The 27,834-nt window shown below is 38.0% G+C and overlaps 2 protein-coding genes across 7 annotated transcripts in view; both read left to right on the top strand.

Moving 5' to 3' along the window:
* The window catches only part of LOC131327263 (lysine-specific demethylase JMJ25-like), a 74,045-nt gene extending 57,042 nt beyond the window's left edge, over positions 1 to 17,003 (top strand). The window contains exon 14 of the mRNA XM_058360328.1: positions 16,834 to 17,003. Coding sequence (XP_058216311.1) covers positions 16,834 to 16,851 — 18 coding nt within the window. The 3' untranslated portion in view covers positions 16,852 to 17,003. The remainder of the gene's footprint in view (positions 1 to 16,833) is intronic.
* LOC131327262 (lysine-specific demethylase JMJ25-like) overlaps positions 1 to 25,407 on the top strand; it is a 31,310-nt gene extending 5,903 nt beyond the window's left edge. For 2 of the 6 annotated variants that reach the window (XM_058360323.1, XM_058360322.1), the window contains 7 exons: positions 170 to 499; positions 3,216 to 4,058; positions 4,580 to 4,652; positions 4,744 to 4,829; positions 8,585 to 8,704; positions 9,259 to 9,311; positions 24,840 to 25,407. In XM_058360323.1, the coding sequence (XP_058216306.1) occupies positions 170 to 499; positions 3,216 to 4,058; positions 4,580 to 4,652; positions 4,744 to 4,829; positions 8,585 to 8,704; positions 9,259 to 9,311; positions 24,840 to 24,936 (1,602 nt within the window). In that variant the 3' untranslated portion in view covers positions 24,937 to 25,407. Of the gene's footprint in view, positions 1 to 169; positions 500 to 3,215; positions 4,059 to 4,579; positions 4,653 to 4,743; positions 4,830 to 8,584; positions 8,705 to 9,258; positions 9,312 to 15,558; positions 15,651 to 17,942; positions 18,113 to 24,839 lie in introns of all 6 variants that reach the window. The other 4 variants (XR_009200251.1, XR_009200252.1, XM_058360325.1 and 1 more) reach the window with 4 other exon arrangements.
* Positions 25,408 to 27,834: the final 2,427 nt, after the last annotated feature.

The raw sequence follows: 27,834 nt of genomic DNA, 5'->3' as shown, positions 1-27,834 counted from the left end.
TGATAACACAAATAATGGAGTTAAATGGTGAACGTGCAAATAGCTAATGTGGTTGCATGTTACAAATCACCAGTATTCTTTTGATTGTTTGACTTTCCTTTTTCATGAATTATTGTTTGTATTTTATAACTTGTGTGTAAATTTTTGTTGACTTTGGTTTAATATCCAGGTTGAGGTTAATGTCCATAAATTTTTTCAAGGCTACCTAGGGGGTTTATCTGATAATGAAGGGTGGCCTCAGATTCTTAAGTTGAAAGATTGGCCCCCGTCAAACTTATTTGAGGAACGCTTGCCTCGACATAATGCTGAGTTCATCAGTTGCTTGCCATTTAAACACTATTCACATCCTCGCGATGGCTTTCTAAATCTTTCCACCAAATTACCCAAGAATTCTTTGAAGCCAGACTTGGGACCAAAGACGTACATTGCCTACGGAGTTGCTCAGGAGCTGGGCCGTGGGGACTCTGTCACCAAGCTTCACTGCGATATGTCTGATGCGGTATGCTTTATTATTCGTATGCTTCGTTATCATTCTAAGTTGCAAATTCTTTGTAGGGTGGGTGCTGCTTGGATGTTCTTGCTGGCTTTTGGAAATAGAATGGTCCTGTATCTGAATAAGTTAGATTTAGAATGCCATCCTAGCCTTTCATTTTGGCTGGTTTCTGAAAAAGTCCATCCCCAAACGTGGCCACATGTTATGTTTTGGAAAATATCCCACTCCGCAGGGAACTGAGGCCCAAGGTGGTACTACCATTACTAGAAGTTGTTGAAATCCTTGTATTATCATTTATACATAACTAGATAAATGGGTTGTTGGATCAGAGGTTGACAATATAATGGACAAGTTATGGTTGATATTATACACTTTTGAATTATCCTGTCTCTGGATCATGAACCATTGCTGGTTACTGGTTAGTTGGCCGTACGGGGGTATGGACAGAAGTGTAAATGTTGTATCTTGAAATATAAGTTTGCAGTAGTCTCAAGACTCTCAACAACGAAGTTCTGAATGGGCTCAGAGTAATCTCTTTGTTAGGGGGATGTTATTACTTTGTTGAGGTACAGTATGCGTGGTTACCAGCACATGTGACATGGGCTCAGGTACGAGCATCAGTTGTTGACTTGCTGGTAATTGTCCAAGCGTATGACCTTTTGTGTTGTTTGTTAGGTTGTCTGTATGGGTACAGGGACACGTCGACGTCGTGAACACATCATGTTGGTGTTATATTCTATACAGTTTTCACAGATCATCTGGTGTGAATTATTTTGAAGTACTTGAAATCAAATATGTGAAGGAAAGTATGAAATCGCTATCTCATGCATGGAAAATGTCTGAAATATTTCTTCTTTAACTATTACTCCTTTAGTTTTTTGCCTTTCGATATATTAAGAATTTGAAAATCAAATTGTTTAAACTGGGTAAGGTGTTAGACTCAGTCCTTACAAAACCCAAGAAGCATTTGCCACACACAATGCAGCCATATCCCAGTCAACCAATATTTTGGACATTAAGTTTGAATTGCGGTTACACAGTTCCCTAAAAGTTGTATGTTTTATTATCTTGTCTATCTTCATTTATCTTTAAAGAGAGAGATAAATGCTTTATACGAGTATCTTTTCGAACACACCAAGTCAAAGTTGACTTGAGGGAATATTCATTTTTTTTTACTAGTAGGCAAGTTGCTTGATTTGATTTGCCCCAGGCGAACTTGATGACATTGACATTCTTTACGTGTGACCATCTATATGAATAGGCAGTCGTACCTTTTCTTGTTCTTTTGCCACTTTGCACACAACTTTCCTCCCCATGAGACAATATAGATATGCATTTCTACTTAAGCATTTCTCTCCTATTTTATCCACCGGCACATATATCTAACATCTGGTAAGAAATGTAAGATGGTTAACCAACATTTAAGAGGTGCCACATGACAATCTCATGAAAAACTTTCCCTTTAACATTACCTTGGTTTTTCCTTGTAGAGTTATAATCGGGCCCCAATTCGTAAATATATTTTTCCTCCCTCATGATCACCCAAATATTGTTTAGCATCTCAATTTTATACCCGTATGTTTTGCTTGTAGGCAGATGAGGTTAGTTTGATGAGAATGCTTCCTAAGCTTATCAGGCTATTCTGTAATGTTATTTTCTAAAGTTATACTATGGTTTGTACCTTTTTATTGTAAAGCTGTGATTTGCATATTGGATTCTTAATCTACCAAGTCTCCCCCCTTTTGTTGTCTATAATTGTTGCACATTATGAATTTCAAGAATGTTTTTTTTCCCCCCGACTGGCTTCTCTCTGGTTTCTGTACCATCTTACCTTTATGTATTGGACCCATTCATAATCTTCATGGGTGGCCATTCGTAGGTGGTCATTCTGTAATTACGTTTTGGGGCCGGATGATTAGGGATGTTCATTATTTGCTGAAATCTGCATGTCTGTATCTATCAAAGTCCTGTTTAAAGTCTATTATCTGTTATTTTGGAGTAACTTTTTCAATGGTACAAATTATTTAAAGTGTGCAAAGGGAAATGCATGCCCTGGATTGTCGTTGTCGTGACATACACCAAGCAGCCATGTGATAGAACTCGTTCCCGTTTTGGACAGTCCAACCACAACTTGAAGATTGCTTTGCATGTGGGACAGTGGGAGCACTAATGTGAGACGGTCAACTGAAATAAAAGGAATATTAAGCGAGGTTTTGGTATGTCCTTAGTAAGTAGGCCCCCATCAAAAGAACATTTCATACTAGATGCAATGCTAGGGGAGGGAATACTTAAATTATAGTGAGATGCTCTAGTAAGGAGATGAATTTATTGAACCTCAGTGATCATTCATGCATGCCTCAACACGACAAGGAGTTGAAAAAGATTGTGTAGCTGACTGTATTTGGTGTGGACAAGAAGCTCGGTGTAGGTCCTGTGGGACTAAGGATTTTTTTAATCCTGACGTTATATGATCCTGGAAGATAATGTAGTTAAACTCAGTTATCTATAAATTCTCTTGTTTATCAAGAATTAGGTCTCTGCAGTCTGAAATGGTAAATGTCATCTTTTTGGGCTGGAGCAGTTTCTTCCACCCCAACCCATAAAAAAGAAACTGAAAACATGGGCAAGAATACTTTCCGCATTGTGCTTAACCTCATCACGTAGTAAGTCTTGATTATTGTTTTTGGGGGGAGTTAACTAATATTGGAGCTCTCTGTTTCAGGTGAATGTCTTAACGCATACCGCGGCAGTGATGCTTAAACCGGAAAATATTGCCACAATGGAGAAGTTAAAGCAACAGCATATTGCCCAGGATCAAAGGGAAATTTTTGGAAATGGTCAGATACTGGACCCAACAGTTGAGGAGAAGTGCGTGCCATCATGTATGGAGAACCATGGTCCAATTTCCTCCGAAATTGAGTTGGATACAACTGTTACTGCTGAATTATTTGATAGTTGTGATATCCAGAAGGGTTGTGAAGTTACTATTGTTGATGCAGCTTGCCAGCAACATGATCAAAATGGTACATCTGTGCTAAAGGACCAAGAGTATACATCAGGATCAAAGGTAGAAGGTTTTGGGGGTGTGAAGGAAGAAGCCAAAGGCGCTAGTATTTGGTCTACCTACTCAAGGAACAGGACAAGTTCTTGTGGTAGAAAGAGGAAGAGTGGAACATCTCATGCGGGTTTGGCGATGAACCATAAGAAGGGAAGTGTTGAAATTGCTGTTACAGAATCTCAAAATGGGGAAAATACTTCCAGTGGTGAAAGAATCGAAGGAGATGGTGAAATGGAAGTGAGAGAGAGCAAGGCTGAGATGGGTCCTACTGTCCAGCAAAGTACATCTGAAGCTTCTGACACCACTGAAAAGGCAAAAGGGGATCGTGATGAAGTTGTGGATAGCTACGGGGTGGCATATTTTGGAAAGGATTTTGAAGGATCGGAGGATGCAGATGGAGGTGCTGTTTGGGACATCTTCCGACGACAAGATGTTCCTAAGTTACAGGAATATCTTAGGACACACTTTAGGGAGTTCAGGCACATTCATTGTTGTCCATTGCAGCAGGTTATTTCCTTTGTATTTCATCCGAAATGTTACATATCATATTTTCTTTTTGTGCATAGGACAGAAGGGATATTAATAGGAAAGGAATGTGGGTAGTTGGGGAGCTCTCCAAATTGTTGGTAGGGGTGAACCATTTCTCTCTTGCATCATCAATTGGCGGCATTTCTTGAAACTTCTCCTTCCTCTTTCAAAATCTTAAAACGAGATATGAAATGGATTACTGGAAGAAATGCATAGTTTGTGGGTGTAATTATGTTTTTTTATTGATCGGTGAATGTTTGTATGGTTAAAATAGTTTGATTAGCACCTTGGAAGAGGAATTGAATTCCTGACCTTGTTTCTCCTTGCAACTAAGTGCAACCCCTGCTGCTGTTGGGGCAAAGGCCTTTAAGCAATTAACAAATGTTTGTTCATGTGCTGTCTTGGTTCTCTTGTCTCATTCTTTATGAAGTAGTAGTTGTTAATATTCCTGTATCGTTGTCCGACATTCTAAAATTATATTGACTCATTTTATGTTGCAGGTTGTGCACCCGATTCATGACCAAACATTTTATTTGACGCTGGAACACAAAAGGAGGCTCAAGGAGGAATATGGTTTGTTTTTCATGTTTTCAACGACGGTGTTGAATTAATAATTTCAGTTATTTTGCTCAGGTAAGTTTTTCTTTTATTTTTTGTGTTGAAGGAATTGAGCCGTGGACTTTTGTGCAAAAACTTGGAGATGCAGTCTTTATTCCAGCTGGCTGTCCGCATCAAGTTAGAAATCTGAAGGTAATATAGATTTTCATTGATGAGTGATGAGCCAAATTTTTACAAAGCAACGGAATGACGTAAAGAAGTCTGCTAAATTACAACTGCAGGGCCTGTTATTAATTGAGGTGATGTAGTCTCTGAATATATGGCACCTCTAAAAAAGTCTCTAATACCGGCCACTAAATCTGCTCTGTTTCGGAAAAATAGATTAAGCTGGGAAGTATAAAATACAATGAGAATTGAAGTTCTCAAATAAAGATAAGATCGATAGGTGCAGATATGAGTCAATCAAATCAATATGACACAATATCTATACCAAGTCAACCAAGCCTCGTACTTTGCTCATCAACAACATACATGGAAACTCCCTAATTTTTTTAACTCCTTGATATTAAGGATGCCGAAAGCTGTTCAATATCAGATCTTCATAGACCTTTATTTTTCCGTATGAATTGGGTCATAGTGGTTGAGATCTGGGAAAAGAGGGCACAACATAGTCGTCAATGTCCGAAGCAGATGAAGAGGCTAACTAGGGCAGCCACTTTGTCTTACCGGTTGCCAGAGTGAAACGGACTCATCAACAGAGATGGACACCCTTGTGATACAGTCGTTCATGACAATGTTTGGAATAGAATCTCTTTTGGTTTTCTAAAATTAAATTTTTTTAGTTTTTTTGATTTCACTTGATGGTGACTGTTGTTGGAATGCCATGTCATTTTGTTTAAGTTTTCTGTATAAGTCCTGCCTGCATATGATTGTTAAAGACTAAAATATGGTTTTTTTTTTGATACTTTGGTTGCGGCATTGGTAGTCTCACGTAATTTGAGAGTTTAAGGCTCCATTCTTTTGAACTTTTTTGTCTAAAACTTGTACTTTTTAAAACTTTTTGTTTAGTTTTTTATCGTAATTTTGGGATTGATCATTCATCCTAACAAGATGAATATGAAGACTATAGAAATGTGGACGGATGTTGAAAAAAGTTCCTATAGGACGATACTTGAAACAAAAAAGATAGCTGTTTCATATTTTTTTCGTCTTTAGTCATTTTATTTGTTTTTTGCTTTTGGTCATAATTTTTTCTCTTTTGACTCCTTTCATCGACGAATGATTAATCTAAAACTACAACATAAATCTAACAAAATTTTTGGAAACAACAAGCATTACCCACGAGTTAAGGAGAGTTGAGCTTAAGCGTGTAGATGTCCACTTTTTTAGTTGATGTGGTGTCATTGATAGTTGCCTAAAGTTCAAAGGGTCCTACATTTTATCATGGTTATTGAATTTAGGGAAGAAGAAGTTGAACAATGTTTTATGTCTTAAGCTTCAGCCCTTAGATTTGGACTCTCTGCATTTGGTGTATTGTAAAATCTTTAATTATTTGAACCTAAACTCCACTTAGTAGAAAGGCTATGCTATTACCATTCTGCATTTAGGATGTAATCCTAGTTTTCAATCTTACGGGTGGGAGAGTTGGGTAAGTTGGATACTTAAGCTTTTGTTTTAGCGTGTAAAATTTATTCTTTTCCATCTTCTGTAGGTTTGCGTTTGTTATCCCGATTATAGTACATGCCACTTTGAAAGAACATCATGCAAACTGTATATAATGTAAGGAACATTTTGTTTTTGAACAACTTTATAACAAATGCAAAGCAATGAACTTTAGCCCATCACAAAAGGAGGCCATACAAGCAAAAAGACCTATTCCATCTAATGGTGTGGGAAATCTACAAATAAACAAGAGGATCCATGTGTGGGATCACCTTCCCCATTAACCAACCATGCTGTTACTTGACCATGAGAAATTACCAAAAACTTAATTTTTGGGTTGGTAGGCGTGTTTGAACAGAAAAAAGGAGAATTTATTAATCTTATAAGTAAAATATAAAGATTAAAAGTACCCGGGGCCCAAAATATAAGGGACAAGGATGACAAGAAGCCAATCGAGAGACCTCAAGCACCTAATGTGAAGCGAAGTTCCACATCGCTACGGTACCAAAGTAATATGAAGTACATGAAGGGTGAGCTGTGAGGGCATCCTCACTTCAATAGCTAGCTTTTGGGGTTGAGTTTCACCCAAGATCGTGTCCCTTTGTTGTGCCATGGTTACACTTTTGTTTGTTCTAATGTTCTCGATCATTTGTTGACATCCCTGCGTGGGGTAGTGTTGGAATTTGTCCCACATTGATTAAATTATCTCCTCGAAAACTGGTATATGATTCTTGGCGGCTTCTCCCTTATTGCTATTTGGTCTGGAGGTGAATGCTTTAACATGTTATTAGTGTGAGGTATCAGAGATGGGTAAGGTGTTTGTCTCTAGCCTGCATGCGTGAGGTGTTGCCGAGTGAATACGCCGTGCGTGAGGTAGGGTGTTAAGCGAATTCCCACATTGCCTGGGTATGATAGTAAGCCAAACGGAGCCTCAAGTCCCAATCAGTTGGGGTCAGTTACATGAATCTTTGTTTTCCATTGAGCTCTATCAAGGGCATCGTGTTCCATAATTTCCAATAAGCCTAGATCCTTGTGCACTACCTCTTCTAAGGTCAATTTTGGACCTCTCCCCTTAGTGCTATCATCTACGGTAATTATATTCTCCTCTTAACTATTATGTTGATAGGTCTACGGTAGACATAACCAAACCACCTTTGTCTATCTTCTCCCATCTAAGCTTCTAATGGTGCTACTCCTACCATTCTACGAATGTTTTTGTTATTAATTCTATCTTGCAAAGTCTTACCACACATCCATCTCAGTATTCTCATTTCGGCTACACATCTTATTCTCATGTTTCATTGCTTCTAATGGGTACGAAAGTAATATGAAGTATGTTAAGAGTGTGCCGTGAGGGCACCCTCAATTCTATTGCTAGCTGTTGGGGTTGTGTTCTATCCAAGACCGTGTATCTTCTTAGACCACCCAAAACCAAAGAAAATCACCGTAAAACAACCTAGAATAGAACTACGAATACCCCAACATAATTATGACACCACCCACCCGAAGCAACTTGAACTCACCCCCTCAAAGCAAATGAAAAAAAGAAAAAACAAACCCATAAATCCGCAGTCAACATGGCTCTGTGTCGCTCTTCATCGATTTCCTCCATTTGAGCTCCTGACCAAAGCGTTCTTATAGGGCACAAACGTGCAATAAGTCAAACGACTCTAACATTTACCCTCTCCTTACGAGTGTTACCACCCTCATTTGCCTTTGGGATCACCATATGACTTAACGGCACTTTGGAATTGTGGTTGGAGGATTTCAGTGGAAATTGTTGAGATGAAAAAGACGGTAGGGTTAGTGGTTTCCTCTTATTACTAGTACTTTGTCAGATTTAGATGCTGTGTCAGTACCTACGTCGTATGATTTGTATACGGGTATCTTGCGCATGCCCAGATTCGTCTCTTTTATTGTATAATAGCTGTAAGCAGGGCAGGCATAGGCTGTTGCTGAATATGGGGGTAGCATGTCATGTTTGGGAAGGTGCAGGAGTTTTCTATGGGGAGCAGGGTGGGGTTGTGCCAAAGAATATTGGACCTGTCCCATTTCTGTCCCTAAGCTTGCATGGATAAGTGTTGAGAATTGTTATGCATCTCTTGAATTGAAAGAATAAACTATCAAGCAATAAAGTCGGGGAAATCTATCTTTACTATTCAATTTTCTGCCAGGAGTTGAGAGAGAGTGCTCATGTGTTTAAATTGTATGCTCTATGAACCTGGTTTGCGTTTGCATACATTTCCGAAATGGTTTTCTGATTTCCTATCTTTGCATTTTTACAGTCATGCATAAAGGTTGCACTTGACTTTGTGTCACCTGAAAATGTGCAAGAGTGTGTCCGTTTGACGGAGGAATTCCGCATACTTCCAAAGAATCATAGGGCTAAAGAAGACAAGTTGGAGGTATGCATTCTCATTCTGTAAACTTTATATGAATTTTAGTTTGGTTTTCATGTTTCCTGTCAGTAGTGAGAAAATTCTTATTTCTTTCTCTAGGTGCTTGTCTTTTGAGACAACTGTACAGTTTGATTCTGAAACTGGAATGCAACTCCGTGTAATGTGTATCGTTTATTGTATTTGGGTCCACTATAGCATTTGTATTATGTCATTATGTATTTGGGTTTACCCTGATGATCCCCGCCGCCATTTATTCATCATGACCACTGGTCATGCTGTGCCTTTTGTTGCACTGTTAACAGCAAAGGCCCTCAACTAAATTCGTTACTGCATTATAAGACTGATATACCACCTTTCAAAAATTCTCTATGCATGGATATGTACCACTTCCCTGAACACACTGCACACGTATGCTTGATAATGTGTTTGATTACTTTGATAAGGTATGCGGTATGCCTTTTTCTGAAAATTGGTAGTCCCACTATGTCATTAGAGGATTGTTGTTGCATATTTTGTATGTTCATATTGTGTAGTGCTAAACATTTGAGCCTTTGAAACAGGTGAAGAAAATGAGTCTTCATGCAATGAAGGATGCTGTGATGATTTTGAGTGGGTAAGTTATGAGAGATGCGTTTGTTGCTTTTTTTGGTAGTAGATTAAGTATGTGTCTGCATTGCCTGATTCTCACCTCCATTGTAGTTACGTGACGCCTTTTATTTTCATATACGTTAAGTGGAATGTTGATGCAATCAAAATGTCAAAGGGAATCAAAGATTCAAAGAAAGGAGGAAAATCTCATTCAAGGGGATAAACCCCAAAGGGTAGAGAGAGAAATTATGTATCAATCAATATATTCAATATTCTTAATAATCAAAAGGTACCAAATGAAAGAACAACACATCTATTTATAGACTCAATACCCTAACAACACTAAGGACGCAAAAAGACACAAACGACCCTAAATCTTACTGCATCAAATGTTGAAATTATTTCCATTTGCATTTATGTTTTCAGAAAGCATGAAATAACATCTATGTCTTGGACTATCAGATAATGGTTGTTCTTCATGTTGATGCCCTATTGTGAGATTTTAGTTATTTGAGCAATGCCTCACATATCTGGAAATCAATTTATTGAGAATTCCTACTCTCTAGATTAATTCAGCAACTTCCAAATTGGAAATGGATTACATTCCAGCACTATACTTTCTTCTCCATCTGTGCGGAGATTGTTGTGCTTTCTTAGGATAAAAACCTACATGGGCGTAGGGTTAGTGTTGCTGAGATGGGGATGGTAGGATGGATGTGGTAAAATTAGGAGCGAAGCAGAGATACAATTAGCACAATGGAAGATAAGTCGGAGAAAAATAGACTCTGGTAGTTTGGTCACATACTAAGTTGATTAGTAGTTCCAACAACATGGAAGTGTGAGTTGGATTAGGGGTAGTGTAAGACATAAATTGGCATGAGATGTTAAAAGTGGATATAGATCCATTGAATTTAGTTTAAGTAATAATTACCTTGGCAGAGCTAAGGGAAAAAAGAAGAAAATATCGTGTTGCCGATAACAATTGATGGTCAGCCAAGTCTTGGGTTGTTTTATTTGAGTTCAATTGTTTAAGTTTGTTGACCCTTTTATAAAGGACATTGCTCTCGTAAATTAGGCGAGATTTGGAGGTAGAATTAGCAACAATTGGAGATAACTTGAGAAAAATAGACCAAAGTGATTTGGTCACATACTATGGATGTCAATACATGCTATAGTAGGTAAGAGTAATCTTAAAATACTTCCATTTTTATTAAGTTGTGGAGGTGATAGTCTTTTATCAATGTTTTGTTTTTTCGTGAAACTCAAAAGTATTTCATGTTTTAGCAATGATTTGGAAGGAAATTAACGTTTGGGCTTTTTGTATTTCAAGATTTTGCTAATATGGAAAACTTTGACCTGTCTTCTTCAATTCTTGCTTGTTAGAAATTGATTTTTCTGTCTATAATTCATTAGTTATGCAAGCACATAGCTAGGAATTTTTTTGTTTGTACTAACATTTTGTTTTCAGTCAGTTATAAGGGGACGTCAAAAGATAGCATGCATGAGTCTTGAAATAGTCTTAAGAGCTTAAGGTAATTCGGAAAACCACTCAATTATTTGCACGTGGGGCCCAACCCAAGAAAGGAAATGCGGTGTCAGAGGGGATAAAAGTGCTCAAGGTTTTAATTTTCCTGAACAAACGTATGGCTTTTATATAAATTGAGAGTTTAAATGACCAAGACTAACCTACTCTCACTCATTAGTAGGAAACACACAACTCCTAACGTTCTCCATCAAGCTGGGAAGTAGATCTCACAAGTACCTGGCTTGTTACATAGGAACTATAACCATAGCTTGTCCAATGGTTTGGTGAAAACATCAGCTGATTAAGGACTAGTGGACACAAAAAAAGTAGCTACCACACCACTATCCAACTTTTGATTGAACAAGTTAGCAATCTACCTCAGTGTGCTTTGTCCTCATGGAAAACAAGGTTAGATGCAATATGGATCGTGGCTTGATTATCATATAACATATTCATGGGTAATTGCACACTAAAACGTATCTCTATAATGAAGGATCACATCCATACAATCTCACATGTAGTGTGCGCTGGAGATTTGTATGCTACTTCTGCACTAAACCTTGTAGCAACAATTTGCTCCTTACTGTTTCACATGACAAGATTTTCACCAACGAATACACAATTTCAGAAGTGGATTTTCTATTGGATAGTCTTCCTGCATAATCTCAAGGAGTAATGGTCTCAACAAGCAAATGACCACTTGCACACTAAAACAAACTACATCCTGGAGGTGCCTTGAGATGCTTAACAATTCTAAGAACCACTTTCCCATGTGGAAGTCGAGGTACATACAAAGACTGATTCGCAATACTAATGGTAAATTAAATGTATAGACGTCGCAAGTGGACGGGTAATCTTGTGGTAGAGACCGTATACTCATGCATTTGATTTCTTTTAACAACTGAAAATATTTTTGCCGAGCAAAAGAAAAAAGAAATATCTAGACGTGTAGTGGTAAGGTAGTTCAACTTACCAACTAAGCAATGATACTAATTAGGTTTAAGATTTGGATTAGGAAGAACTCTCCTTGATCAAAACGAAGTTTGACATTGGGATCCATAGGTGTATCTATGGGTCTTGCTCCTCCTAGTAAACTAGTCTCCAAATCTCCAAAACATACTTTTTGTGAGGCAAAGAAATTCCATTCTTTGACATCACCATACCATGAAATATCGAATTTGCCCACTTCCTTGGTATGAAAGTGACCTTGTGTGAAGTAGGGGTAAATTTTAATCGTCAAAACCAAACGACCAAACAAAATTGACCTAGAAAATTTCCAGTTTGGTTTGTGTAACGTATTCAATTGAGTTCTCGGTTTTTATGAGTCGAACCATCACGCACCATACCGAACCAAATTGACATGAGGTAAATACTAGCAAATTGCCCGTGCCTACGGCACTACCCACCCCAATTGGGATTACCTTTAGAATCTTGATGGTGGCTCAAAACACTAAATCGATTTATTAGTGAGTAGTATGTGATCCACTTCTTAGTGGCACAAAAAAGAATCAGTTGGGAGAATTACCCATCCATGTTTTAATAACTGGACTGGCCCGTTGAGCCGTCAATTGGTCCTAGCTTTGGTCCGGACAACCCCAAAAGCCTGTCACTATCGAAAAACGGGTCTCTATCCTAAGAACTGGTAGGATGCAGCGGTTGAACCGCTGAACCGTTCAAAGCTTTCTGGATTTAGTGATCCAGACTGTGGAACTGAAGCATGGCTGCCGAGGGAAGCTGATAAATACATGCTGCAAGCTTTCCACCTTTTGTCTCCACCTGATGTGGGACTAAAGGATTTGTGAAGCGTACAGCAAGTGACGGATGGGTTTAAATCATGCTGAAATCCTTCGACCTTTTGTTTCAACCCAATGTGGGACTAAACTGAAGGATGTGTGCAATGGTGCAAGCGTAAGGCAAGTGACTAGATTTGGGTTTCACCACTTAACATTTGTTGCATTTACGTTTAAAATACAAATTCAAAGCCCTCTCGCACTCTCCAAACTCCTCACATTCTTTGTGTTGTAATTCAAAACCTGATTGTAAAGCAATGTCAAAACATAGTTTAATCAAAATGGTATTTAGGGAATTTTTAGGATTTTTTTTGTAATTTATAACATATTTATCTTTTGCCGCACGCGCACACACACACACTCACACACACACACACACACACACACACACATATATATATATATATATATATATATATATATATATATATAACATAATTATGACAACGGTTTGATAGCAGTTGAATTGGTGACCCATTTGCCTGGTCTCTTCTCCGGTTCATTCACCAGTCCGGGGTTCAAAACATTGTTACTCGTGCCTAAGGCACTCACCCGACTAAAATCTTTAGGTAGCTACCAAATTGCTTATGGAATGTGATAAACAAAGAAGTATCAATTTGCTTTTGGGATCCAAGTAAATACTAGGTAAAAAGTTAACCCTGAACAAAGTACTTAGCTATGAAAACTATCTTTTTCAATTTTCATGAAGAAGGCAATAACAAAGTACAAAATCACCAAATATAACAAGAAAAGTCAACTTCAATAGTCCAAATTTGTCACCTCCCCTTCACATCTTCACTATTTGCTACAAAGATAACTTGACATTAAACACTACTACATACCTTTCAAATTGAACAAAAGGAAATACTAAACTCCAGGTGAAAACAACAAATGCAGACCAAATTAGAATCTGACACCACCTGGATTCTACTATAGAAAGAGCAAAGTTTTACTTGTTACAAAAAAATTAAGGACAAAGCCATAGACCATTGCCTGTGTCTATTGCACTATCAATGATGATCCAAACCATACTGACATGATAAACACTTGAACACTTGGGAATATTTTTTGCACAACTTTGACTATCATTCGTGCCTCATGGATACACTTGAAATCAGGTCCATAATTGAAATGCCAACAAATTGAAATGCCAACAAAAAAGTGGTGTTTTATAATTCTTTACTTTATACTTTTATCTTTGAATTGAAATGCCAACAAAAAAGTGAAACTTAGTTAGAAACTAATTTGATCAAACATATAGTGTGCATAGGGCTAATGATCATAAACAATGGAAACTTCCACTTTCATCAAACAAACTCAAAGCAAAAACAAGGCACCATTCAACACAAAAGTAAAATAATTACTTTTAGTCTATCAAAGTTACAATAGAATAAGGCCGTTAAAGCCCATGAAAATTAACAAATTCGTCTATTTTTTTGACAATTTACTCTTTATCTCTCTCCTCTAAACCGTCTATTATCCTATACACCACTTCATACCCAAATCACTCGTAACCCGAATTTTTTTCAAATAACTCACCAGTGAATAATGAACCCAATGGCTTGTGAGTTTTCACCACTATGCATTGCTTTCGCATAATCGGCGGTGGTACTCGATGTTTGCTTGAGCTTCACGTCATGGACACCCAAATCCCTCTTTTCAACCCCCCACACAACCTAGGCTTAGAACCGTTACTGAAGTGTAGTAATTATAATGCCTATACTTGTCTTGGAAGGAAACGAACGAATGTGTGCCTAATCTATGGAACAGAGGAAACCCAAAGCAACCTCCTAATCCGTAGAGGCATGGGTATCAAATTATAGTTTCTTACCTTCTACGTTGCTCTTCAATCTAATTCTTGGCCTAGACTTAATGATCATCCTCGATGGGATTTGATTGGTGGTGGATTTGCTGGTGTAAATCCAAGAGAGTGTGCGGTGGTGTAGATTTAAGAGAGCTTTCAAATTTCGAAACAAATGGGTGAAAGTGCTGCAGATGAAGAAGGAAAGAGATACGCTAGTTGGATCGGTTCCCAATGTTGTCTTGTAGTTGATGGTAGTTGTGTAATATATTCAAATAGCGTGGGTACTTTCTTAAGAGTAGGAGGACACACATCAGCCATTGGATCAATTTAACCTCAACCATTGCAACTTGTCTTTTGGTGGGGTCTACACCCTTGTGTTTTGTATAATACATCCTTTAGATTTGGTCCGTCCACCTACAATATCTCAGTGGAATCTCTACCTTTCAAATCCTCTAATCCTAGTTCATGTCCATACTTAGTCTTCACCCTTCCAGAAATCTTTTGTATAATGTTTACCTCTCTCTACAAGCACTAGCAAGAACACAACGCTTTGAAGCATTGTAGATATAATTTCATCTCTGGCTAGTGCGCCCTTGAATATTGATCACAAGGGTCCTAAATTTTTGGGCTTTTGTTTTTTGTCCTCGTAAGATTTTAACGATCTATTTGTGCTGATCGTTATATGATCTCAGAGTGTTTTTGTCTCATCTTTGCCAATGTTTTAAAAATCGGTAGGCGCTAGTCGGGTGGAAAAGGGACGCCAACGCCTAGGCACTGACTAGTCGCCTAGTGCCTAAGCGGAGACTAGGCGTCGGACCACCGCCTTGTGCCTAGGTGGGGACTAATCAGCCACCTTTTAGAACACTAATCTTTGCCTATTCTACGATCTATGATAAATGACTTGCAGTGAAGAAGGGACGGGAAGAAGTTTGAGAGATGTTCCTAGTTGTCTGTGTGAATAGTTTCGGGAGAAAAAATGTTTCTAGTTTGTTTATTCCTTAGGGTTTAAAGAATTTTCCAGCCCAAAAAAGGCCCAATATTCCTTTTTCTTTGTTCTTGCTATGGATCCATTACTTTTACAACTTTTTTGTTTAAGAAGTGTGGCCCAAATAAGCAGCAAACTTAAACCGAATAAACCTGTTGGTCGGTGTAGGTGGTTCATATCAAGCCTGTCGATTTGGTCATGAAAAGGTTGACCTTTTCTTTTTTCGATAAATCGAACCGGGGTGACGTCTTCTTCTTTCGGTAAATCTTCTTTGATTAATTTGCTATTTTTTCCAATCTCTCTTGCTCTCTCTTGCTCTCTGTGTGTGCTTGGAACATGGATGAACAACTGGCTCTTTTTTGTTCCTTCTTTTAGGCATCTAATTGTTTGATGATTTGTTTAGATTTGCCTAAACAAAAGAACTCCATAATTTTTGAGGCTTTGTTGATTTCTACTCTTTACTCATGTCTTGTCCTTGCTCTCACAATGCTCTTTGTTGATGGAAACAACCATACATGTATTGCTCATTAGGGGCTTTGCTGGCATTTTAACTATTTTTTTCTGCCAGACAATAGGATGTTAGTAGATGTAAGGGGGTTATTAGTTATGACGGGAACCAAGCAGCTGCTCGATGAGGACCTAAACTCAAGAACTCTCCCTTAGAAGGGAGAGGGAGAGAGTGAAAAACCAAACTATCGGATTGTTCTGGCTCTCTCTTAACTGTTTATTGCTGATAGGAATGGGAATTTCTTAATGCTTTGTCCCAAGGGAGGAATGTCATCGATGCCTCAATATTGTAAGAAAATGGATTATACTTGTTGGACTCCTTGACGAGTATGTCACCCTCGGTGGTGAATCCAATGTGGTCCAAGTTATCATGGACATTGCTCAGCTAAATATATTAGAAAGTCTAACTGCACAATAATTTTGCACAGATCGCGGTGTGGGGCCCATTCCATGTCTCGCAAAAACAATCCGAGCCATTCATTAAACGTAAATCATTTTTGTAAAAGCTCTCGCGAAAAGTATTAGATGGTTGATTAGACATTCCAACTTTTCATTAACCTGAAATTTGAATGAAAAGTTAGATGATCGGATCGAGCACTTATAAATATCGGATTGAGTTGGTTTTTGAGGGAACCCTCTAAAAAGTGTTAGACATTTAATGAACAACTTGGATTGTTTGAGTGGGGTCTTTAGTGGACCCCACATCGTGATCTGTGCACAATCATTGTGGGTGGCAGCATTGTAGATATATTGGCTAATAAGAATCTTCTCTTCATAACTAAAAGTTTCTACGTTCTAGAATTGCGTTGACTTGATATTAGAAGATATTTTTAATGTAGCTCATCTTAATATGGTTTTTGAAAGGGGCATTACCATGGATGGTCTTATTTGTGCCTATTTAGCCATACTACTCAATATGATGAGGCGTTTTACTGGAGAAAGGGAAATGGTTAGGGATGTAAAAATGAGATTTGCAATTCCTTCCCTCACTTCATCAATGATTTAGCTTTCATTTTGGAAGAATGGACAACTAGCAAATTGGCAGAAGATCAACAAGGAGAAAATGTGGCAAAATATATGTTGATGAGTTGTGCTTGAAGTAACTTTCCGTGTGTGGGGCCCACTTCGGGTCCCACATAAATGTTCCAAGCCGTTAAATAAACGTAAAACATTTTTTCAAGGGTCTCCGTGAAAAATCAGCTCAATCTAATACCTATAGGTGCTCGATTCAATCATTGAACTTTTCATTATCCTAAAATTCGAATAAAAAGCTATAGATGATTAAACCAAGCACTTATAAGTATTGGATTGAGCTGATTTTTCACTAATAAATCTGTCCACACAGATTTTTCACGCACAAATTGTGCACAGATTGGGATGTGGGGCCCACTACGGGTCCCACACAAATAATTCGAGCCGTTCATTAAATTTAAAACATGTTTTCAAGTGCCTTCGCAAAAAATCAGTTCAATCCGCTACCTATAAATGCTTGATCCAATCAGCTAACTTTTCATTCAAGTTTTAAGATCCTAAAAACTTTACTAAAAGTTGGATGGTTGGTTCGAGCCTTTATAGGTAGCGGATTGAGCTAATTTTTCATGGGGCGCCTTCAAACCATGTTTTAAATTTAATGAACAGCTCAGATCGTTTGTGTGGGACCCATTATGGGTCCCCACATCCCAATCTGTGCAAGATCTGTGTGTATAAAATCTGCGTCATTAGCACTATTGATTTTTCACAAAGGTCCTTGGAAAAATATTTTACAATTAATGAATGGTTCGGATCATTTGTGTGAGACCCGTAGTGGGCCACACAAAAAATATGTGCACAAAATTTGTGCATTTTTGTTGTAATTGTAAGATTGCTGATACATTTGTGAGGGTATGGAGAGTGCGAAAGAAAACATAACAAAATTATTGTTTGGAAAAGTTGTGGAATATAGACATCTTTGAGATCATTGACCATAGGTAGGAGATCCAGTTGCATCATCCTTTGCATGCTGCTGGATATTTTTTTGAATCCAGAGTTCTTTGTGTAAATCCCAGAAGCTGAGCAAGATTGTGAGGATGTGACAATTATGAATAGTTGCATGACAAAGATGCTTGGAGACCAAGATACTCAAAATAAAACCACTCTTGAGATGATTGTTTACATGAAAGCTGAGGGACTCTTGGAGTGCCACTAGTAGTTCGAGGAAGGAGTATTAGGGCACCAGGTAATTCATATAAATGATATATTCAGTCAAATAACCTATGTTTATCATAAAATTATGTCTAATTAGTTGCATTTCACAGCTGATTGGTGGGTTGCATATGGTTTTAAGACTCCTAATTGGCAAAAATTTCTTCAAGAGTTCTTAGTTTTACATATAGTTGTAAACGAAATTAGAATGTGTTCGAACATGTGGGTAGCTACTTCAAGTTTCATACGTTTTGATTTTCTACTAATTGTTTTTACTAAACTGTAAAAAATAATATTTTCATTGTTCCTGTTGCTCCACAGCAAAAAAAAGAAAAGAAATACTCCATTCGCTCCCATTCTTTTGTCCCTCGTCCTACCCAACCAGATAAAAAAAACTAATTATAACTTTTAATTGGTATTATCAATCTTGTTTGATAGATTTCAATGAGCTCTTCTCTACTATGTTTTCAAAATTACCTAAAAGATTATAGATTGCAAGATATAATCAACTGAAAAATGACACAAACTCTCAAAAAAAACTAAAGAATTGGGACGGATGGAGTAGGCTACAACAAAAATGGGTCAATGATCTGGTGTTTATCAAATATCAAGTACCCTAGGGCCCGAAAACCTTATGATATTGAGATCCCATGTCTTTGACTTTAACGCACGATAATGAAAGTAATGGGTGGTTATATGGGAGTACGGATGGACAATTTGGTGGAGGTAATGAACTCATATCTTCCGGCTATCGGAAGCTTGTCTTTTGGTGAAAATTGTCGTTTATTTCTTCTCTATGCAAGAAGTGTGGGCTATTTGACATTCTTCGATGCTTTTTGTATTGGCTAAGTATTTATTATTTGAAGTATTTGATTTGTTTTATTTTTGTATTTTCTTGCCTTAATGTGCTAAGCTTTATTAATTCCTGTGCCTCGGCTTGGACCTCGTGCCTATACGCCTATAGACCTTTACAACTCGGCGCACCTCTCGCTCGTTATAACTATGGAGTAATAGGGTTAAACTAGGGTTGTTCTGAATCTTTGAATGATGGATATTTAGAAACTAGTGACGTGTGTATCAATTGTATATTGGATACCAATAAATTCCCAACATGCCTCGGTACGTATCAGATACAACAAATAAGTGCTTCCTTTGTCCCAATTTGTTTGTCTAATTTTGGGAACTCAACTTTTTAAGGAAACACAATCATTGAACCTAGAAATTTTCAACTTTCCAATGATCTCTTCTTTTGAAAAGATACATAGCAAGGGTAAAAAGGGAATTTCCATCATCCAGAAAGTCAAATGCACAAATAATTTGGGACATGCAAATTGCGATGACGATAGTACCTTTTTTTTTTTGAACGGCGATTTTTATTAATATTAACCATTGAAATTGTTACAAAGATTAATAGGGAAAGGAGAGAATGTACGGTCCAATACAAGACCCAAGCCCATAATTAGCAAGATGCCGACCAGACCACACCTAATGGCAACAAAGCTCCAACACCTAAAGACCTAAAAGCTCAGATAAAGTATTTGAAACACATGGGACACAGCCAAAACACCCAAGAGGCCTAAAAGCCCAATTAATAAAGTACAAACAGACAATAAACTCTAGCTACACCCAACTACCAACCCCAAAACATCACCCTGACCCCATTGCTGCCGCCCACAGCTAGAACTCCAAAACATCACCCAGACCCCACTGTTGTCGCCCACAGCTAGAACACCTCCAAAACCACCACAAGGCAAGAAGCTAAAGATCCCATTAGAACCACTGACCACTGCCGATGCCTCGCGAGCTTTTAGGCCAAAATCCGATCGAACCCTAGAGTAGGAGAGGCAGAGACGCACGAGCATCATCCCCACCGCCACGGAGCCAGCCTAGTCGTTAAGCTTAACTGGCAAAAGTAGTACCTATTATTAAAACAAAATATTTGTACTTTTGGGTATGTTTTGGATATGCATGGTATAGTAACAGGATACGAATTGGATGAAGTATTGGTTACAAGGGGTAGAGTGTAAATATAGTGAATAAATAACCATTAGATAAATACAAATAGAGTATGAAGTGAGTAAACAAACCCTAGACCTAACTAGTCATTTGTTCATTTAGTGATTTTGCAGTCTCTCTCACTGACACTATGTACCAGTTGCACACATACTAGCATAATTTTTGTCAATGTTCTAAAAGTCGCTTGGCGTTTGTCACTCGGTCGACCACCTTCGAGCTTCGAGACCTATTAATTGCCGATTAATCGGCTTGTAGCAATTAGTCGAGTTTTTATTTATTTATATATAAACACTCCCCAATGACAACTCTTATAAAAAATTGAACATTCATCTATCAATCCATCAACATCAATTGTTTTTGAAATATGACGTAGAAATATCTCATTTACGGAAAATTGTTAACATGATTATAACACCAGCTGGTACTGGGCATGGGCCGTTCATTTATTAGTCACTTACCTATTATAATAACTTTATATATATACACCAAACAATACTACACTTCGTGTTAAGATTTAATAAAAAATATTACTACACTTTGTTTCCAGAATCACTAATGTGTCAATATGGGTATGGGCTTTTCAAAAAAAATTGTTCGAGGTTGGTGTAGACGTGGAGTGGGGAGATCTCGATTTTGAGAGAGAGGGAGAGGTGATAGGCGGCTCGGAGATCTCGTGTTTTAGGGTTTCACAGTGATATGACAGGTGACTCCGAGATTGATCAATTGATGACTGGGTGTTGAACAAGCCCTAAAAATTGTGATTCAAAGCCCTTAAACTGGTATGAATATATAAGAGTTACACCCCTTCATTTTCCAAAATTATAGATTGTACCCCTATTAATTGTCGACTAATCGCTGGTTAATTGCCGACTAACTCCGATTAACCTGCTGACCTACTAATTCAACCGACTAGGCATTAATCTAATTGGTTAGGCCAAATTTCCAATTAATCGGCGATTAAATCCTTCTTTTAGAACACTAATTTTTGTGCACTATTACACAATTAAACTAAATGACGTATCACTTACACATTGTTTCTTTCTTTGTTTGTAGTTTAATGAGTCTAATAATAATAATAGTAATAAGAATAATACATTTATTGATATATAGACATATGTAGGGCTTCAAATTACACAAGCTGTCAGCTCGAAGTTCGGCTCGAGATAAACTTGTTCAAGCTCGACTCAAAATATAAATGAACGAACTAAAGCTGTATTTTCCAGCTTGGAGCTTGGCTCGGATGAGCTCACGAGCTGGACCATCTATGAAATATTTACAATTTTTTTTCACAGTTGGCAAAGATTGGACTTATGTACTCTAAAATTATTTACTCAACACGTTCAACTGCAGTGTTGGCTTTTAGTGCAAGGGCACTACATGCTTGATGTACAAGGGAAGAGGTGGGTTTATATTAAAGTGGATGCAAGGAGTCCTTATATTTTCGATGTGGGACAAGCTGAAGAGTTACCTCAACAAACTCTTTAACAATGAAAAAGTGCTTAGGTTGCATACGAAGAATCCTCCATACATAGAGCTCTCAGCCCATTCTTCTACCAACTTGTTTTCCATGCGAGTACTGAGCTCAAGCGGTTCCCCTCACACATTTTGACATAAGATTTTAGTCATTAAAATCAATGGTTGAGATTAGAACGCACTCCACTCACTCTCCATCTCCTAACAAGATCCCTCCCTCTCTCCTCCCTCGCAACATTACCCCCCACCCCACTCTGACCAGTACCTCAGTTATCCTCTAGGCTCATGGCGATTCCCTTCTCCTGAGATCCTCTACACCTGGCCCTATCGGTCCTTATTTTTAAAGCAATGCAATGCAGCGGCGTCCTTGGCCGCCACCGCGGCTGCCACCACCCATATCTCTCTCCTCAAAAAACTAGAATCTTTTGCAAACTCTTCTTTCTCTGTCTATGGCCTCTTCCTTTTCTGCAATCTCTCTCCTTGTCTTCACCCTTCTCTCTCCTCTCCCCTCCTAACCTGTCTGCCTTAGTCATAGTGGGTCTCAACAACTTACACCCACCACCAAACTTCAACACCAACACAAAAGTCAAACAACTGCAAAACCAACCCTTCTCCCAAAGACTGCATCAATTTTCCCAAGCAAAACAAAAATATGAAACTTAATAACAAGATTAGAGGTTAAGCACTTGATTGGAAATTCCCCAAGCTACGGAGACCTGAGACTTGCTGATTAGCCATTGTGACATGAAATTTTTTCCAAGAGAAATAAGATATTCTAACCCCATTTTCAATCTTTGCCATCAAAGATTGGACAGGCTCGCTAGAGAGGAGAGTCACCGCCGAAGATGGAGAGGCTAGAGAGTGTGTGTCGTGTTACAAAGGGGCCATTACTTTGAGGGGAATGAGTGGGAGGGATCTTGGGAAGAAATGGAGAGTGAGGAAAGAGTGTTCTAATCTCAACCATTGATTTCAATGCCTGACACACAGACACACACACACACACACACACACACAGAGTCTGTTTACCATTAGGGGGTCTTCATTTTAGTTTAAATACAGACCCTCCCTTCCCGATCAAATTTCGATGATCCGAGCAACTCAATGTGTTAAGAACGTGATTTTAAAGGTGCCTGCGAGAAATCGGCAAAAAAAATGACCGAGAAGGATTTCATCGAAACAGTTTTGAACAATTTTTTATTGAACAGTTCAAATAAAATTGTTCAAATCAAGCCCTTCTTGGTATTTTTTTTGGCCAATTTCTCGTAGGCACCCTTAAAATCACGTTATGATAACATTGAGCAGCTTGGATCATTGAAATTCGATCGGGAAATGGGAGAAATGGGGAGGTACGCATTTTAAATAAAATGAGGACCCCCTCATGGGAGATGTATATATATGTACATATATACAGTCCGGATCCTACAAAGGATCCTGCACGGGTTTACCATGCGGGACTCCTCTTTTCCGATCGAATTGTGACGATCCGAGCTGTTCAAAGTGATCAGAACGTGATTTTAAGGATATCAGCGAAAAATCAGCAAAAAAAATGATCAGGAAGGGCTTGATCCGAACTGTTTTTTATTGAACGGTTCAGTAAAAACTGCTCGGATCAGTAAAAAACTGCTCGGATCAAGCCTTTCCCAATCATTTTTTTTTGCTGATATTGTCGCTAATTTCCTTGAAATCACATTCTGAACACATTAAGTGGCTCAGATCGTCGCAATTCGCTCGGAAAAAGGGAGTCCCGCACGGTAAGGCCGTGCGGGATCCCTCATTGGATATATTCTGTATATTCTGTATATATATATATGTATGTATACACACACACATAGAGAGAGAGAGCGCTTCCATTAAGGGATCCCTTAACTTAGTTAAATGCAGACCTCTCCTTTTCCGATCAAATTTTGATGATCCAAACCGTTAAATGTGATGAGAACGTGTTTTTAAGGGTCCCCTCAAGAAATCCGGAAAAAATATGATCGGGAAGTGCTTCATTCAAGTAGTTTTCATTGAACGGTTCAATATATATACCTATTGTTGTCTTCTTTATACACCACGCATAATACATATTGATCTAATTCAAGTTCCTAGGATAATGACTTCCTGGAAGTTTAGTTTTGTTAGTATTCTTGTTGTTTTGACTAGCTTTTGGTTATTAACATGGGCTCAATGCTTGTACTAGCAGTTTAGCTACTCTTTTACTATTTCTTTTTGCTTTATTCTTACTATGCCTAGTACATGACACATAATTACAAACTATATTATTTTATAGGTTTATCCCAGCCATATGTGTCCTTTTTTTTAAAAATGTTTTTCTGTATCAACGAATTCATATTGCGGCGCATTAATGGCTTGTATAATTAGGGTTGCGAGCAGCTCGTGGCTCGGCTCAGCTTGATTCAACTCGTTTAGTGTCGAGCTCAAGAGTTCTAGTAAACGAGCCGAGCTGAACACTCTAAGGCTCGGCTCGGCTTGTTTAAGGAAAAATTATCTAGGCTCAAGTTCCGGCTCGAACACTATGAAGCTCGACTTGGCTATATTGCAGCCCTACCTGTATTTGTATTGGTACTGCAGGATTCTAGGTGCTGTGAACGGTATATCCTTGGAGACTGATTAGTATTTTCTTATGTAGAAAAATGAGAAAGAAAAAAGAGAAGATAGATCTATGAAGTCTTAGGCATCACATCTTGGGGTTGATTGCATAACGTACCTTATGACAGAGGTTTAAATCTACTCCAATTTCTTTTAAGTCTCAACTCTATTAAATTAGAAGCATTACATTGCTTATATAGGTTTGGACTTTCTATACAAATAAAACCTTTGACTTTTACACGAAAGGGAAGTGTTAATTCTTTGGACTTCTAGAACTTATGTGATACTAAGTAAAACTCGTAACTACAAAGCAAATAAATAAGTTGACCCATGCAAAACCTATGAGTGATTCTGCCTGCGTTGGATTGAGATAATGAGCCTTGAATTTGCTTACTATGTGATGGGGAAAAATAAATGACAGTAAATGGTTGTGTGATGACGAAAAGTTGTACGTTTTTGGGAAAAAATATAAGCCTTGCTTTTTGTCTTAGCATGTCTCTTACGATTTTTGTGGGGATTTTTGCCAAGTTATTTTTATTTGAACTTCTGGCTGCATGTTTATGTTTCCTACAATTGCTGTCGTAGCTGTTTGCTGACTGTCTAAATTTGCTGATGTTACAGCTGTTTTTCTCATCTTACTAGCATAATTGCTGAGTCTAAGTCCTTATTCTGATCCATAGGTCTCCAATAACTGAGGAAGTCAACCACCAGAAAGAAGAAAAGAAACAAGTAAAGAAGAAAGGGAGGAAAAAAGGGACGAGAACTAGAAAGTCGTAGATGAAATGTGATAAAAAGGCATATCCTTGTTCTGTATCAACTCCGAGGACTCCTTTTGCTGGTGAAGAACTATTTTGTTGCCTGTACTCTATCCAGTATCCAGTAGGGCTGTGATTTGAAATGTACTAGGTTGTTTTGGTATATCCGTGAACTGCTGAGTTCCGAAGGTCTATACCCAGCCTGTTCTATGTTTAATTTGCCTTTCTAATTTTTGGGTGTGTTTGGAAGGGTTGGCTGGAGATGTTATCATGTAGCCTTTTACTAAGGAACTCGACTTAGCAGACATTCCCGTAAGGAATGTGTTTAGTATTTTGGGTAGTTCTTGGTTCTCAGCATTCAAACTTGCCAAGAGGTTTTTGGTTTGTTATCATCATCTCAACAGATCAGAATGCGTCTTGTAAATCAATTATTCGAAGTGCTTGAATTTCATATTTTGTGTAGAATTCGTACGATGATCTTCACACAGAAAAACCCTTAACTTTAAGCTTTCTGTTCGGACTTATTTAAGCAGACAGGATGAGCCTAACGGAAATTTTCTGTCATGGATGGATAGAGGACCTCCTCAAATGCTATGCATTGGGCATTGGCCCTTCATAATGAGTATCGAAATTGTGATCCGGATCCATACAAAATCTTTCATTCTGCAACCATTTTCCGTATGTGCTTTATTTGCCTGCATAAATGTCATTGTGGGTGATATTTTCTTTATGGGTTCTTGCAGTACTCACTAATGATGTGTATATGATAGATTCAGAAAGCAGCATGCATGGGATAGTCAATGATCATTTCACTGTTAAAGCTTCGGCAGCTCCGGTTTAGCCTCACGTAGGAATTACTTTTTCTCTCTTTCTATAATAAAAGGTTTTTTTGGATAAGCTCTATAATAAGAGTTGATTTGCAGCATTCTTTTTATCAGCACAACCTATCAAGACAACATTGTACTGGCCCTTTTGGGCAATTTTCAGTTAAGGATGGGAAGACACGAACAAGTTTTCATGGTAGGGGGAAAAAGAGGCAAAAAGGTGAGCGGGAAGAACTTGGAGGGTGAAAGTTGATAGGATGAGATATGCCTGATGGATGAAAGATGAGATTCGGGGTAAAGTGATAAGGGCAATGCTACGAGTGTTATTTTAAAATATTACACCGGACACAAATATATTCAGAATCGTTGGATGCAAATGGACTCTTATATATTGAAATGTTCTAGACGCAATTGTGTCCTAAAGTTGTGTTTCAAGAGCTTTTGAAGTTATAACGGGTACAGTATTATTTTGTGATTACGCTTGGCCCACGTTAGGGTGGGAGTTTATCATTTTGACCTGTTTTATTTTAAGCAAAAATCACTTTTCACTTACATCCCAACAACTTCAAAAATTGATCCCTAGTAAAATGTTCAATTTTTTCCCCCAAATAATGGAAAGTGGCCCACACCCAATTAATGAAGACTATGCATGTTTAAAAGTATCTCAGATACGTGTTATACTCTTTGCATGTCCTCTAAGAGCATCTCCAACCCACTCATCAGACATTATATCTTAAGTTTTATATGAGCAATGTTCAAAAAAAATCCTCAAACCCGCCACATAAAAAGAAAGCGTCAAAATTGGTGATACTTTCTCTCTCTTCAAATATAGTAACTCCTTAAATGACTAATTCAAGAGTTGCTTTAATTGATTAATCCCCGACTGATTCCTTCTTGTATTGCCCCCAATTTCTAACATCTAGGTCTTTTCAATCGGTTTCAGGATATGATTCCGCAGGAAGTGTTGTAAACTAATTACGGATCTTGGTCAATCACATAAAGACACGCTAAAAAAAAAAGTGATCAGAATTGACTATTCTATTTCATGAAAATAATCGAAGGGACCCCGATCAATCAGATAATGATAGACCCTAAGTGCTTGCTTTCACCCCGGGTCAAGGTCAATCCGGTCTCCGTGTCACATAGGTAGGCCTGTCAATGGGCCGGATCCGATCCGGATCCGACAGATCCGGATCCGGATCCGAATCCGATAAGACACAATCCGATCCGGATCCGATAAGACTCAAATCCGATAGTGAGAATCCGGATCCGAATCCGAAAAATCCGGATCCGATCCGAAAATCCGAATCCGATCCGGAAACTTTTTTTACTTCAAAAATTTTAGCCAAAAAAAAATATTTTTTTCAAAAAAATACAATTTTTTTTTCAAAAAAAAATTATTTTCAGAAAAAAAAATTAAAAAAATTAAAATAAAAAATAAAAATAAAAATACAACTTCTTAAACATTTTTTTTTTCAAAATAAAAATTTTACTATTTTTTTTAAAAAAATTAAAATTTTTAAAAAAAATAAAGTTCGGATTCGGATTGATAACGGATTTAATCCGATCCGATCCGGATCCGACCCGGATCCGTATTGAATTACCGGATCCGGATTATCGGATTATCGGATCGATGTTATCGGATTCGGATCCGGATCCGGATCGGATTTTTCGGATCGGATCCGGATCGAATCCGGTCCATTGACAAGCCTACACATAGGTCGCCAATGAAGTCAGTGAGAGCCCGGAAAGGTGGAGATAAATGTATTTCGTTAGCAAGCCAGCCAAGGGCCCAAAGAGCAGTAGGCTTTCAAAATCTCCTTTCCCTTCTTTTCCTTCCACCTCTACTCCTACTGGTTGGCTACAATAGCAAATTTTTTTTAAAAAAAATGAAGGAATTACATGAATAAAGTTTGAGGAGTGGGTTGGAGTCACCATTTTAAAAACTACAAAAATGAGTCATCAAAATGCCACGTAGGTCACCAGAAGGTATATATGGTAAAAAAAAGTAGATGAGATGTCTGAAGATGCTCTAAACTACTGTATATAGAGGGTTTCATCAAGATTCTCGAACTTTCACCAATAAACCAAACTCT

This window comes from Rhododendron vialii, chromosome 5a, assembly GCF_030253575.1.
Source record: "Rhododendron vialii isolate Sample 1 chromosome 5a, ASM3025357v1".
Classification (NCBI taxonomy): domain Eukaryota; kingdom Viridiplantae; phylum Streptophyta; class Magnoliopsida; order Ericales; family Ericaceae; genus Rhododendron; species Rhododendron vialii.
The sequence above is the reverse complement of the archived record's forward strand: the minus strand, read 5'-3'. Positions and strand labels throughout refer to the sequence as shown.